The sequence below is a fragment of the Hypanus sabinus genome, chromosome 5 (genome assembly GCF_030144855.1).
Source record: "Hypanus sabinus isolate sHypSab1 chromosome 5, sHypSab1.hap1, whole genome shotgun sequence".
Classification (NCBI taxonomy): Eukaryota; Metazoa; Chordata; class Chondrichthyes; order Myliobatiformes; family Dasyatidae; genus Hypanus; species Hypanus sabinus.
This window is the reverse complement of record NC_082710.1, coordinates 15628540-15641563: the sequence shown is the minus strand read 5'-3', so window position 1 is coordinate 15641563 and position 13024 is coordinate 15628540. Positions and strand designations below refer to the sequence as shown.

At 41.1% G+C, this 13024-nt stretch overlaps 1 protein-coding gene across 4 annotated transcripts in view; it reads right to left on the bottom strand.

Moving 5' to 3' along the window:
- LOC132393954 (leucyl-cystinyl aminopeptidase-like) overlaps positions 1 to 13024 on the bottom strand; it is a 95947-nt gene that overhangs the window by 59188 nt on the left and 23735 nt on the right. For all 4 annotated transcript variants that reach the window (XM_059969449.1, XM_059969447.1, XM_059969448.1 and 1 more), the window contains 2 exons: positions 7304 to 7438; positions 499 to 619 (listed from right to left, as the gene is read on the bottom strand). In XM_059969449.1, coding sequence (XP_059825432.1) covers positions 499 to 619; positions 7304 to 7438 — 256 coding nt within the window. The remainder of the gene's footprint in view (positions 1 to 498; positions 620 to 7303; positions 7439 to 13024) is intronic.

Sequence of the window (13024 nt, the reverse complement as noted above, 5' to 3'; positions counted from 1 at the left end):
ATAATACCTCAACTCATGAACTTAAATGATATTACTCAATGAATACAAAATACTCATTACTGTGATTTTGTCTATATTCTGCTGACTTGCATTCATTCTGGTCTGAGTTTTTCCTTCAGTGCAAGGGCAGAGAATAGTAAATTATTGCTTTTACTAAATTCTAATGTTCAAGCTCACTGACTGCGAATTCCCATGCCTCCTTTAATAAACTGGACCTTTGTTTCTCATTGGTTTTTAATTACAATTAATTGAATGAACATCCAAGAGTCCAGAGATTCTCAATCCAGCATCCGATTCCTGAGTCAACCACATTCAGAATTTTACTAAACCTTTTTGGCATGCAAACATAAAATACTTTTTAAAAAGAGTAAGTCAACTAAAACCTGAACAAGATTGATAGGCTTTTCATCAGAGGCAGAATGTGCTACACTCCTAAACTCTCACCATTACAGTCAACGTCAAGCATCTTAACAAGGCATTATCATAAAACATTCTTACCTAGCTTCTTTAAGGAGTAAGATATATTGAAGAAGCTCTCAAAAAAGTTCAGAAGTTTCTTTGCTACTTCTAATGGATACTTCATTTGATCTCTCTTTCCAGGAACAGCATACACCGACACCTAGCCAAATTCAATGTGATAAGAATTATTGTAAAACCGTTAAGTTATTACACTGAAAATAATCGCTTAAATATGAATCAGTGGAGTTCCCCCAAGTTCGTATGTACCACAAGTAGTAACAACAGAGCAATAATTTAACATATCGTGGTGAAGACGCAAAGAGGATTGAAATAGATCAACTGGTTGAGGAGTGTCACGTTAACAACCTTGCACTCAATGTCAGTATGATCAAAGAACTGACTGCAGACTTCAGGAAGGGAAAGCCAAGCGAACACACGCAAATAAATACTCATTGAGGGGTCAGTGGTGATAAGGCAGAGGAGTTTGAAGTCTTGTGTGTCAGCATCTCAGAGGCCCACCATAATGATGCAATCATGATGAAGGCTCGCCAGTGGCTATACTTCATTAGGAACTTGAAGTGATTTGGTATGTCGCTAAACACTCAAGCAAATTTCTACAAGAATAAGTTTTCAAATATCACAAAGCACAGAAACCAATGCAGACAATCAACAAAATCAGATAAATTCTGCAGTTCTCCCACATTAAGCCAAGCATGATGGAGGATAGCTAGACAGCTGACAGAAAAGAGTGTGAATGAATTCTACAGCCTCGAACTCAGAAGAGTCTAGCAAGAGAGCCTAACATTAAAGTGGAGTCCCAATGAAAATACCAAATGGGCAGCAATGGCTACTTCAAATGCCAGGCTTCAGATGTTTCAGAAAGGATAGGGAGGGAGGCAAAAGAGGTGGGGGCGCAGCACTGTTGATCAGAGATAGGGTCACAGCTGCAGAAAAGGAGGAAGTCATGGAGGAGTTATCTACAGAGTCTCTGTGGGTGCAAGTTAGGAACAGGAAGGGGCCAATAACTCTACTGGGTGTTTTTTTTTATACAGATCACCCAATAGAAACAGGGACATCGAGGAGCAGATAGGGAGACAGATTCTGGAAAGGAGTAATAATAACAGGGTTGTTGTGGTGGGAGATTTTAATTTACCAAATATTGAGTTTGTTATGAGTGTTCAGGAAGGTTTCTTGACACAGTATGTAGATAATCCTACAAGAGGAGAGGCTGTACTTGATCTGGCATTGGGAAATCAGGTGTCAGGTCCCTCAGTGGGAGAGCATTTTGGAGATAGTGATCACAATTCTATCTCCTTTACCATAACATTGGAGAGGGATAGGAACAGACAAGTTAGGGAAATGGTTAACTGGAGTAAGGGGAAATATGAGGCTATCATGCAGGAACTTGGAAGCATAAATTGGAAACAGATGTTCTCAGGGAAACATATGGAAGAAATATGGCAAATGTTGGGAGGATATTTGCATTGGGTTCTGAGTAGTTATGTTCCAATGAGACATGAAAAGGATGGTAGGGTACAAGATCCATGGTGTACAAAGTCTGTTGTAAATCTAGTCAAGAAGAAGAGCTTACAAAAGGCTAAAAAAAAAACCAAACAAACAAACTAGGTAATGATAGGAATCTAGAAGATTATAAGGCTAGCAGGAAGGAGCTTAAGAATGAAATTAGGAGAGCCAGAAAGGGCTATGAGAAGGTCTTGGTGGACAGGATTAAGGAAGATCCCAAGGCATTCTACAAGTATGTGAAGAGCAAGAGGATAAGACGTGAGAGAATAGGACCAATCAAGTGTGACAATGGAAAAGTGTGTATGGAACCGGAGGAAATAGTGGAGGTACATAATGAATACTTTGCTTCAGTATTCACTACAGAAAAGGATCTTGGTGATTGTAGGGATGACTTGCAGTGAACTGAAAAGCTTGAGCATGCAGATATTAAGAAAGAGGATGAGCTGGAGCTTTTGGAAAGCATCAAGTTGGATAAGTCACCGGGAATGGACGGGCTACTGTGGGAAGCGAGGGAGGAGATTGCTGAGCCTCTGGCAATGATCTTTGCATCATCAATGAGGACGGGAGAGGTTCCAGTGGATTGGAGGGTTGCAGATGTTGTTCCCTTATTCAAGAAAAGGAGTGGAGATGGCCCAGGAAATTATAGACCAATGAGTATTAGTTCAGTGGTTGATGGAGAAGATCCTGAGAGGCAGGATTTATGAACATTTGGAGAGATATAATATGATTAGGAATAGTCAGCATGGCTTTGTCAAAAGGAGGTCATGCCTTACAAGCCTGATAGAATTTTTTGAGGTTGTGACTAAACTCATTGATGAAGGTAGAATGGTAAATGTAGTGCATATGGATTTTAGCACAACACCCCCAATCCTTGTGTCCTCAGTAAATCCACTGACCCATCCCTCCACTTCTTCACCCAGGTCATTTATAAAAATCACAAAGAGTATAGGGGTACCAGAACAGATCCCTGAGGCACACCATTGGTCACTGGCCGGCATGCAGAATATGACCCATCTACAACCACTGTTTGCCTTCTATGCGCAAGCCAGTTCTGGATCCACAAAGCAGTGTCCTCTTGGATCCCATGCCTCTTTACTTTCTCAATAAGCCTTGCATGGGGCACCTTGACAAATGCCTTGCTAAAATCCATATACACTGCATCTACTGCTCTACCTTCATCAATGTGTTTAGTCACAACCTCAAAAAATTCTATCAGGCTCGTAAGGCATGACCTGCCTTTGCCAAAGCCATGCTGACTATTCTTAATCATATTATGCCTCTCCAAATGTTCATAAATCCTGCCTCTCAAGATCTTCTCTAAAAACTTACCAACCACTGAAGACTCACCAATCTATAATTTCCTGGGTTATAAGATCCCCTCTCATCTTCTGAATTCCAGCGAGTAGAGTCCGAGGCAACTCAATCTCTCCTCATAGTCCAAATCCCTCATTTCTGGGATCAACTTGGTGAACCTCCTCTGCACCACCTCCAAAGCCAGTATATCCTTTCTCAAGTAAGGAGACCTACATGCAGTACTCCAGGTACAGCCTCAGCAGTACCCTGTACAGTTATAGCATAACCTCCCTGCCCTTAAATTCAATCCCTCTAGCAATGAAAGCCAGCATTCTATTTGCTTTCTTGATAGCCTGCTGCACCTGCAAACCAACCTTTTGTGTTTCATGCACAAGTACTCCCAAGTCCCTCTGAACAGCAGCATGCTGCAATTTTTTAATCATTTAAATAATAATCTGCTCTTTCATTTTTCCTTCCAAAGTGGATGACTGTGCATTTATCAACATTGTACTCCATCTGCCAGTCCCTTGCCCACTCATTTAACCTATCTACATTTCTCTGTAGACTATGTATCTTCTGCATAATTTGCTTTTCTACTTAACTGACAATATACATCAGAAGAATTCCAACTTTTCATGAAAAAAAAAATGGCATCAGACATTTCAAGTCAGCTCCTCATTTACCAGCAATGAATGGGTTAGCTTAAAAGTTTATCCAAGCATTCAAGGAGTCCATTAAAGCAATGGATAAGGAGGACATTTTGCTATAGTACAAGATGGACAACATCCTGTTTGTGTATCGGAACTCTGTTCATGTGAAGACAAATCAAACACTTGCAATGCTGTTCATGAGCAGGGATCTGTGATCTCACATAGACCTCATGAAACCAGGTCTTTAGAGGGAAGAACACAATAAATAGTTCAGTCAGTTGCCAAGTGAAGCAGCAAGGAGCTTTGAGAGTGGACAGGACATCCTAGCGCATGATTACCGAGAAGACAAGACCACCACTAGGACAGCTTCCAGAACTGGACCACCGATGTACACAGTGGAAGCTGGAGATCAGACATGGAGATGTCATGTGGACCAGATACCGGAGACTTAACTGAAGAACACAACTGTGTAGACTGCATTCAACAAGATGGACTTATTATAATCACTGGAATTACTTCTCAGTGATGATCATATCAGTGACAGGAATGTGAAACAGGAAACAGAGATCATTGTCTTAAACAAGACACCAACCAGACCCGATGCCACTCCATAGGTTCAGAGGTGCTATCCTGAAAGAAACAGAGCACCACCCAAAAGACTGCTACATCCACACTACGCTGGATAAATCCGTAACTGAAGCTTTTTCTCTTCGTTTTTACCCTCCATCCACACTAAAACGGCGTTTTCATCTCCTGAAACCAGAGCTTTTCAAAAACGCTTTCCAAGGTGGATATTTTTGAAAACGCTGCTCGGGCAGATCAGTGTGGACGAGGTAACCAGAGATTTTTGAAAACACTATCAGACGGTAGTGCACTATTTCATTGTTTTCTTGAACGCAACCTAACAATTTCAGAACAGACGGCAACGAGACTGAAGCCAGAAGAGTTAGAAATGTACTCACCAAATACTTTGACCTATAACTTACTGAATAAATAACTATACTCACTTTGCCCTGTTTTCTATCCTTGCTTGTATGAAGGTGGTTTACCTATTTATGCAAGTACTTCTCTGACAATAGATGGGTAACAACCTAATGTAACATTGTATGGAAATACAAAATAACACTGATGCAGACATGTTTTACGCATTTAACAAGGTGCTTTATTCATGCAACAGAGTTAGTCAGTTTTTCAAGGTTCGTTGTCAGCCGGGTCAATCTGTCCGTGAACTCCGTCGGTTGCCGCCGTACGCTCCAGTATTTGTTTTTTTTAAGTTTTAAGTTCTCCTGCGCGAGAGCCAATAGCTGTCCATCATTTTAAGTTTTTCTAGTCTGTAACTACACAAACGTGCACTTTTATGTCAAGATTCAACACCAAACGTGTTGCTTGTTTTTGGTACATGTGTCCTGCACATGTGCAGTAGGAGGACATTCACCGAAATCTCCGTTTCAGTGTGGATAGAGATATTTTCAAAAACGCATAGTGTGGACGCCTATCGTTTTTACGCGAAACCAGCATTTTCAAAATTATCCAGTCTAGTGTGGATGTAGCCTGAACCTTTAGAACTGCAAAGTTGTTATGGACTGTTATTGTGAAAGCACATTTATTTGGAATTTGGGTTTATGAAAGGGAAATTGAATGTTTTGTACATACACAGTTTTATGTTGCATTAATCTAAAAAGGGGAGGAAGTGTAGTGTATGGATACATTTTTTTTTTAGAGCAATGACCCCCTCATTAGCACTACGTATTGATCTGTTGTCTACACCTGCGCTGTTGTCTACACATGCACATTGTTCCTCTCTCTCTCTCTCTCCCTCCCTCTCCAATATGAATACAGCAATTAAAGTAATCTCCTGTGGACTGGCTTTTATTTTATTGATATGTAGTTGCATAGACACAACATGACAACATAAGTAACAGGTTTCTAAGCACTTCGAACAAAAGATCTAACATCCCTCTTTGGATATATTGTGTATGCCTACAAGAAAATAAATCTCAGGGTTGTATATGGTGACATGTATCTTGATAATAAATTTACTTTGAACATTAACCTCCAATTCCCCTTACAGTAATATCATGGGAATCCACTTTTCAACAGACCACCTTGACCAATAATTAAACAGTGAGGAAAAGAGCAGCTGTTGTCTGGATTTTTCTCTCCTAATCCCTCTAAATCTTTCCATTATCCTCAAGGCTCAAGCCAGAGCACGTTGGAATGCTTACTCTGCATCATCGCTAAAGCAAAGACAAATGGGTGATAGAATCCAAAACAGACCAGCTGGCAAGCTTAATTCTCCTTCTGCAGGATTAGACAATAACAAGGTAAAGGGTGCAGCATGCAAAAGGTACAGAGTGCCAAGGGCAACACACAGAAAATACTGGAGGAACTGAGCTGGTCAAAGAAGTGCTGAGAGGATAACCAGAATCGGTAATGTGAATGAAAGAAGGGAAAGAGCAGAGAAATTACCAGAAGTTAGAGAAATCTATGTTCATGCCATCAGGTTAGAGGCTACACTGACAGCTTCTCCAACCTGGGTGTGGCCTCATCATGGCAGTGGAGGAGGCCATGGACTGACATGTCAAAATGAGGAAGGGAAGACTAATTGGTGGGTAGCCATGAAATCGCACCTCGTGGCAGATGGTGCTCAATGAAGCCTTACTCCAATCTACATCATTCCTCTTCCTGGTTCATCTCTCACACCTTCTCTTCTCCTCAAATGCCCATCACTTCCTTCTGGTTTCCTTCCTCCTTCCATTTCTTCCAAGCTCCACTATCAGATTGCTACTTCTTCCACCTAGCACCTCCTAGCTTTTTACCTCATACCCCTCTCTACTAACCCATATTCCCCTTCATCTAGTTTTACCTATTACCTTCCAGGTTGTACTCCTGCCCCTCATCCCAGTTTTTTTTTCTGGCTTCTTCCCCCTTCCTTTCTAGTCCTGATGAAGGATCTTGGCCCAAAACATCAACTGTTTATTCCCCTCCATCGATGCTGCCCAAGTTACCAAGTTCTTTCTGTATTTTACACGTGTTGCTTAAGATTTCCAGCATCTGCAGAATCTCGTGTGTTTATGGTGCCCAGTACTTATAAATATCTTCCCTTTTGGGATCTCAACCACCATGATAAACACGACCAGCACCATTTTTGTAATCAATTCAAATTATATATACTGCTGATTATGATCAAGAGCATCTAATACTTTGTCATTGTTAGTTAGCTTTTTGAAATTCCCAAAGTCAAGTTGGGAAGACAAGGAGCACAATTTCAATGATTTTAACAAGAATCATTCCCATCTTCTCTGAAGAAATGGGAATGGATATTAAAAACAGCCTTACTTACATTAGCGATAGGTTTTTTGAAAAATGGGACTTACCAGAGTTCCATCTCTTGCATTGCAGCTGACATTCGTCAAATCAGCAACAACAAAGGCCACTAAGTAAGTGCTCATTTTAAAGCTTTTCATAAATGTATCTTGATAAAGTCCATCAGCAACTGTAGATGTGCTATCCTAGAACAGATTATAAACCAAGGTCATTAAAGTCAAGCACGATACCATGTGTGTTTCACAGCAGAGTTTTCAATGTTAACAAAATTCTGTTTTACCAAAAGGAATGTATTCTGAATGCTAAATGGCCATTTAAATACGGTGCTCAGGAACAAAACTTAAAATCACATTGCTGAAAAGCAGTGCTAAAATAGAGTAAAGGTACAAAATTTGAATACCTTAAGCTCGTTACCCAACTCTACTAATGACCAAGTAACTCAGCAGTGAGAAGGCCACCTTCAATATGCAACACCTGTTTCAGGTCAGTATAATTTGGGTTTAATCAAACAGGAAAGTTAGGATGCTCCGGTTAAGGAACATTGATTGCAGTGAATACAGTGTAAATATTGCCCCATGCAAAATTATCAATTGCCAGAAAAATAACAGATCATACACCAGCATAAAAAGACAAAGAAAATATATTTACCAATATTTCAACATTAGCAAACAGTAAACAGAAAAAGAAAAATCAAGGACTCACTACAGTCAAACCAGTCTACACTTGCACATTAATGTTAGATCTCGTTGTTGTGGTAGTTGGGTGTATCGCTTTCCTCATGGTATTAATTCCCATCACCAACCACAGGTAGAACTTCCCTTCTTGGAATCCATCTTCTCACAAAGCATTCCTTGAAATACGGACTCCCCTTCGGATGGCATCCTCCAGCATCTTCCCTGATGTGCTTCTATCTGTACTCCTGTCAAAAGACCCCACACCAGACTTCTGTCCTTCAGAAATCTGATCCCACACAGCTCTCTCGAATCTTCCCTCACAGACCTCTGGGCAGAAAGTTACAACACATACAAAGCCAAAGACAAATGGCTGACACAACATTCCCAAGTTGTACAAAATGGCTGAAAGATTATAGCTGGGAGCCTAATGTCTAAAGATACACTTTGTATTGAAAGTACAGTCAGAAAGGCAGAAGGGTTGGTGTTGCTCTGTTGGTAAAAAAATGAAATCGGATTGTCAGAAAGAGGTGACATAAGGTGAGAAGGTGTTGGATCTTTGTGGATAGAGCCAAGGAACTGCAAGGGTAAAAAGACCCTGATGGGAGTTCTATACAGACCTTACCCCCCCCCCCTCAAAACAGAAAACAGTAGTAATGTGGTCTACAAATTACAATGGAAGATGGAAAATGCATTCTTAAAGGGCAACGTTACAATAGTCATGAGGGACTCGACTGGGAAAATCAGGTTGATGCTGGATTCCAGGTGGGGGAATTTCTAGAATGCCTATGAGATGGCTATTTAGAGCACCTTGTGGTTGAGCCCACGAGGGGAACAGCTATTCTGGACTGGGTGTTGTGCAATGAACCAGAAATGATTAGGGAGCTTAAGGGAAAATAACTCGTAGGGGCAAATGATCATAATATATTCAAATTCACCCTGAAATTCAGGCATGAGAGAGGAGTTGGCCAGAACTGATTGGAAAACACACTGGCAAGGATAATGGCAGACAGTAATAGCTAGAATTTCTGGACACAATTCAGAAGCCACAGGATATATAAATTTCAAAGAAGATGAAGTATCCTAAAGGAAAGATGACACAACCATGGCTAACAAATCAAAGGCAGCATAGAAGCCAAAGAGAGGGTATAAGAACAAAAATTAGAGGGAAGTTCGATGACTGGGAAGCTTTTAAAACCAACAGAAAGCAACTAAAAAAGTCATTGAAAAGGTAAAGGTGGAATATGAAAGTAAGCTAGCCAGTACTAAAGGGGATACCAAAAGATTTGTCAGGCACATTAAGTGTAAAAGAAGTGAGCTGGAAACTTTGCCGGAGAGGGAGTAATGGGGTTAAGGAAACAGTGGACGGACAAACTAAGAATTTTGCATGAGTCTTCACTGTGTAAGTTCCAGGTGTCAGTGGTCATGAAGTTTGTAAAGTTATCATTCCTAGAGAGAAGGTTCCTGGGAAAATGAAAGGTCTGAAAGTAGACGGGTCTCCTGGACCGGATGTACGCCCCAAGGTTCTGAAGGAGGTTGCTGAAGAGATTGTGGAGGCATTAGTAATGATCTTTCGAGAATCACTAGATTTTGGAATGGTTCTGGAAGACTGGAGAATTGCAAATGTCAATCCATTCTTCAAGAAGGGAAGAGAGGCAAAAGGAAGGCGGCAATAGGCTAGATAGTCTGACCTCAGGGTACTTGGAGGCACATGATAAAATAGGCCATAGTTAGCATGGTTTCCTAAAGGGAAGCTCTTGCCTGACAAATCTGTTGGAATTCTTTGAAGAAACAACAAGCGGGATAGACAAAGGAGGATTGGTTGATATTATGTACTTGGGTTTTCAGAAGGCCTTTGACAATGCCACACACGAGGCTGCTTAACAAGCACCTCATAGCTTTTTACTTCATAACCCATGACATTATAGGGAAGATTCTAGCATGGGCAAGGCATTGGCTGACTGGCAGCAGGAAAAGAGAGGGACTAAAGGGAGCCTTTTCAGACTGGCTGGCAATAACTAATGGTGTTTCACAGGAGTCTGTGTTGGAACAGACCCCTTTTATATGTCAATGATTTAAATGATGGATTTGATGGCTTTATTGCAAGGTTTGCAGATGATATGAAGATAGGTAGAAGGACAGGTAGCTTTGAGGAAGAAGAGGTCATAGAAGGATTTAAGACAGATTAGGAGAATGGACAAAGAAATGGCAAATGGAATCCACTGTCAGGAAGTGTATTATCATGGACTTTGGAAAAAGAAATGAAAAGGTTGACTATTTTCCAAATGGAGGAAAAAATAAGTAATCCAGGTGCAAAGGACTTTGAGTCCTTACGCAGGATTCTCTAACTGGTTAATTTGTAGGTTGAGTCTGTGGTGAGGAAGGCAAATGCAATATCAGCATTCATTTCATGAGGGCAAGAATATGAAAGCAAGGATGTAATGTTGAGATTTTATAAAACAATAGTGAGGTCTCACTTGGAGTATTGTGAGCAGCTTAGGATCTGTTATCTCAGAAAGGATGTATTAAAAATGGAGAGGTGTTTCACGATAATTATTCCAGGATTGGACGGCATTTGATGACACTGGTCCTGTATTCACTCAAATTCAGAAGAATGAGGGGTGATCTCATTGAAACTTATTGAATGGTGAAAGACCTTCACAGAGTGGATATGGAGAGGATGTTTCCTACGGTGGGAGAGTCTAAGATTAGAAGACAGTCTCTGAGTAGAGGGGCATCATTTTAGAACGGAGGTGAGGAACAATTATCTTTAGCCAGAGAGTGGTGAATCTGTGTATTTCTTTGCTCTAAGCAGCTGTGGAGGCCAAGTCTTTATGTATATTTAAGTCAGAGTTTGATTGGTCAGGGCATGAAGAGATACAGGGAAAAGGCAGGAGATTGGGGCTGAGAGGAAAAATGGATTAGACATGATGAAATGACAGAGCAGATTCAATGGGCCAAATGGCCTAATTCTGCTCCTATATCTTATGATCTCATCTTCAGCCAAAGCCAAACACTCTTGCTAACAGGATGTATTGCTTTTGCTGAAAAATACCTCACAGCATAGCAGTAGAGATTTTAATAAGGGCATAACATAAATAAAACAGGGTTGGGCAATAGCATAGTGGTTAGCACAGCTCTTTACAGTACCAATGACCGGGGTTCAATTCCCACTGCTGTCTGTAAGGAGCTTGTGTGTTCTCCCCATGACCACATGGATTTCCTCCAGGTGCTCTGGTTTCTTCCCAAAGTCCAAAGACATACCAGTTGGTAGGTTAATAGGTTATTATAAATTGTCCCATGATTAGGCTAGGGTTAAATTGGGAGTTGCTGGGTAGTTGCACCTTGAAGGGCCTCAAAGGGCTGATCTGCACACATCTCAAATAGCCCACTGCTCTACTCAATATATTTTAACATGGTGCATACCATAAGCACTTAAAGTGAATATAAAGGCATTGACAACTTTTTCTCCAAGTTGTGCAGGTGTGGCCATGCTGTAACTGAAACTCTCTCACACATATAGCCTTTGTTGTCACATAGCTGGAATTTTCTTTTATCCAATGTTAATACAATTTTGAAATTATGCTAATATGATTTTGAAAGCTTTGTTAAGATAATTGTCATTAATGTTTTATTGAATATAATCCACACGTTTTCTGAATAATAAACTCGGGCTTTCTAGTCCAGGCAGCATCCTAGTATGAAGGCAAACATTGGTTAAATGCATATGGGAAAAAACTACACTGTTTAAGAAAGAAAAACAGCTTTGTTGATGGAAGTTGTAGTTTTTCCAATGTCCCAAACAGTTTGTGGAATCTGCCTCTACCACTGTCGCTGACAGTGCATGTGATGCACCCATCCCTCTGTGCAGAAACTTACTTCTGATATTCCCCCCCAGTACCTACTTCCAAGCACCATAAAACTTTGCCCCCTCGTGTTAGCCATTTCAACCCTGGCAAAAATGCCCCTGGCTAGCCACACGATCAATGCCTCTCATCATCTTGTACACCTCTATCAAGTCACCTCTCATCTTCCATTGCTTCAAGCAGAAAAGGTCAAAGGTCACGCAACCTATTTTCATAAGGCATGCTCTCCAGAGTCCAGGCAACATCCTTGTAAATTTCTTCTACACTCTATAGTATCCAAATCCTTCTGTAATGAGGTAAGCAGAACTGAACAGAGTACTCCAAGTGGGGAGTAACTAAGGTCCTGTGTAGCTTTGGCATTACCTTACAGTTCTTGAACTCAAACCCACAGTTGATGAAGGTCATCACTAAATGCCTTCATAACAACACTGTCAACCTGCGCAGCAGCTTTGAGTGTGCTATTGGCACAAACCCCAAGGTCTCTCTATATTGCCAAGAGTCTTACCATTAATTATTCTGTCTTCAAATTTGACTTACCAAAGTGAACCACTTCACACTTATCTGGGTTGAAGTCCATCTGCCACTTCTCAGCCCAGTTCTGCATCCTATTGATGTCCTGCTGTAACCTCCAGTCTATCCACAACACCCCCAACTTTTGTGTCATCAGCAAACTTACTAACCCACCCTTCTACATCCTCATCCAGGTCATTTATAAAAATCATAAAGATGGGTCCCAGAACAGATCCCTGCAGAACACCCCTGGCCACCATCGTGCAAGACATTGCTTCCTACAAAGTGAAACCCAATAATACGAATGGCAGCAATGCTTCCCTACCAGATGAACTCAATGCCTTCTATGCACACATTGAAAGGGAGAACACAACTACAGCTGTGAAGACCCCTGCTGCACCTGTTGATCCTGTGATCTCCACCTCAGAGGCCGATGTTAGGCAGTCTTTAAAGAGCATGTACCCTCACAAGGCGGAAGGTCCCGATAGAGTACCTGCTAAGGCTCTGGACGCCTGTGCCAACCAACTAGCAGGTGTATTCAAGGACAATTTCAACCTCTCACTGCTATGGGTGGAAGTTCCCACTTGCTTCAAAAAGGCAACAATTATACCAGTGCCTAAGAAAAATGTGGGCTGCCTTAATGACTATCGCCCAGTAGCACTCACATCAACAGTGATGAAATGCTTTGATAGGTTGGTCATGACTAGACTGAACTCCTGCTTCA